At 31.1% G+C, this 2,877-nt stretch overlaps 1 protein-coding gene across 1 annotated transcript; it reads left to right on the top strand.

Annotated features, from left to right (window-relative positions):
* The first annotated feature begins 701 nt into the window (after positions 1–701).
* On the top strand, positions 702–2,165 carry LOC108558005 (protein ZBED8-like). Its single transcript, XM_017914787.1, is given in 1 exon segment — positions 702–2,165. A coding segment is annotated over 1 exon segment (1,464 nt).
* Positions 2,166–2,877: the final 712 nt, after the last annotated feature.

Raw genomic sequence — 2,877 nt, 5'->3', positions numbered from 1 at the left:
GAAGTAAAAAGATTGTTATATATATTTATAAAATACATAAAATACATTTTGAAGTTGTAAAAACCTGGACATAACAAAACATAAAAACAATTTTTTTAAAGCTTCAAAACAATCCTCGCGAACACACCATCCACACATGAAAAAGTAAACACACAGATTTTTTTTGTTCTTACTGTTATGAAAATTAAATGCTTCACTCACAAATGCGAATGTGAGACAAATTTTTATTCGTTTCCTGAATCTTGAAAAGGAAAGTGCTGAAAAAATATCACACAAATTATAGTGAATCAGTGTTATTTTGTTTGAGAGTACCGGAGAAAAGTAAGTATATTATTTTTTATTAAATTTTAGTTTTATACTCGTAGTTAGCAAAGATAGATAAATTACGCGAATCATGACTTCAGTTATTTGTAGTTAAATATTCAAACATACTTCTCTATATTAAAATTAAAATTTTGTATTATTGCTAAAGTGGAACCAGTGAATTTTTATACATGACAATTTGTTATTATTCTTTGTATAATATTTTATTTTAACATTTTTTGTCATGTTACTTTCAAATTTTCTTAAAGTTCCATCATATAAAAACCTTAAGGCTGTACGCCTATGCCTGCCATAAAATGTAAGACCATACGATTTGACTTTGATTTTTATAATATACAGCTGCTGGACTTATTTAAATAGATTAATTTTGCCCACAGATGACTGATGTCATGTCCGAACCTAAAAAGAAATGTAGACAGTACAGTGTTGATTATTTAAAGCTTGGCTTCATTCCATCATTTTCGGACAAACAATTGCCTATGTGCCTTTTATGCAACAAAGTTTTGTCCAATGACTCTATGAAACCAACTAAGCTGCAGGATCATCTGAAACGATATCACCCTGATAAAACAGATATAGATTTGAAATACTTTCAAACACTCAAAGATAAACTTCAGAAGAGACCCACACTGGACAGAATGTTCGCTTCCACGTCACAAAGAAACGATGATGGTTTGCGGGCGTCTTACAATATGTCGCTACTTATAACAAAATCCGGAAAATCGCATACTATCGGAGAGAAGTTAATTTTGCCAGCCGTTGAAGAGGTTTTAAAAATTGTTTTACACAAACCTGCATCTTATATTATTAAAAGAATTCCCTTAAGCAACAATACTGTTGAAAGACATATTGATGAAATGAGTTCTGATATTGAAAGCTTTTTGTGTAATTATTTGCAAACGACCCATTTCTCTATACAACTGGAAGAGTCAACTTTACCTGGTAATGCAGCATTATTATTGGCATATGTTCATTTTATTATGAATCAAGAAATCCACGAAGAACTGCTCTTCGCAAGAACTTTAACAATCGACACTATAGGTGAATCAATATTTCATGTTTTGAAGGATTACTTCATTGAAATAGCAATCCTTTTATCAAATATAATATCAGTAGCTACAGATGGAGCACCTGCCATGGTTGGACGTTATCGTGGATTTATAAGCTATTTAAAACAAAATGTGTCAGGGGTGTTAGTAATACATTGCGTCATCCATCGACAACATTTAGTTGCTAAAAATTTGAATGTTAGATTGTATTAATCTCTTAAATTAGTCATTGATGCAGTAAACCAAATCCGAAGCAACGCGTTGAATACGCGGTTATTTGCGCAGTTGTGTGAAGAAAATGACGAACACTTTCATCAATTACTCTTTCACACTGAAGTACGCTGGCTGTCGAAAGGATTATGTTTGACAAGATTTTTTGCACTTTTTGAGACTATTTTAGAATTTCTGGATACTAAAGATAAAATTTTAAAAGACTTGTTTACAAAATTTAATATGGTTAATTTGCAGTTACAAGGCGACAGCCTAAATTTGATTAAAACAAATTCCATCTTATCAGCGTTTCTTGCCAAAGTTAAACTAATGAAGCAAAATATAGGACGGGGCGAATTTTCCCAGTTCCTCAATTTGTCACAGACAAACTGCCAGGAAGACAACGTTTCAACCTACGTTCAACACTTAAATGCCCTCTATTCAGATTTTGAAACTAGATTTGAGGACGTTTTGACTATGGTAATACCACCGTGGATAATTAACCGATATGGTGACATAGAAGAAACGAATGTCATAATACAAGAGGAACTGATTGAACTAAGCACAAACGATTATTATTAAAGCATCAGGTTCATCCTTCTCACTAAAAATAGTTTTATGTTTAATTTTGTATCTGTTATATACAATATACGTAATTGTATATAACAGATACAAAATTTTATTTTGAGTAGTTTTAATTTAAATTTATTTAATAAATGTATAAAACTTAACATGTGTTTTTACTCTAAATTTTTAACACTAAACTCCACTACAGTTAGAAATGTACAAAAAATCAATATCAGGTAAGTATATTTCTACGAGATCTAAATCACCGACAAGCTTGAATTAAATAATTTTAAATCATAGACATTACTATGACTATAACAACTTTAATGGAATCTTTAGTGTTATGAGGATGATCATTTCCCTCTCTAATTCGTTAATACACTATATTAACAATAATAATTGTAATAATAACGGTTGGACACAACATAGTAACAAAAAAGGTATCCACAATATTCTCAATCAGCCTTCTAGAATTAATGAAGAAAATAGTACGACATAAAAAATATATTTTTTGGGGATGCTCGTAGTATAATGTTTATTAGTAGATTATGGCTAGTTACAAAACAGTATGATACATAGAATACAAAGGGTTCTTACAGTATAATGTTTCTGAGGCTCGAGAGCCAACACAGAGAATACTCACAAGAAAATACAGAGAACCTTACATGTTATTACAGGGGCCGGGTACAGATATGTTGCAGCTTATATACCCTAACCAGGTAGTACC

Source organism: Nicrophorus vespilloides, unplaced genomic scaffold (assembly GCF_001412225.1).
Source record: "Nicrophorus vespilloides isolate i.1.1-1 unplaced genomic scaffold, Nicve_v1.0, whole genome shotgun sequence".
Taxonomy (NCBI): Eukaryota; Metazoa; Arthropoda; class Insecta; order Coleoptera; family Silphidae; genus Nicrophorus; species Nicrophorus vespilloides.
This window is presented reverse-complemented; position numbering and strand designations above follow the sequence as displayed.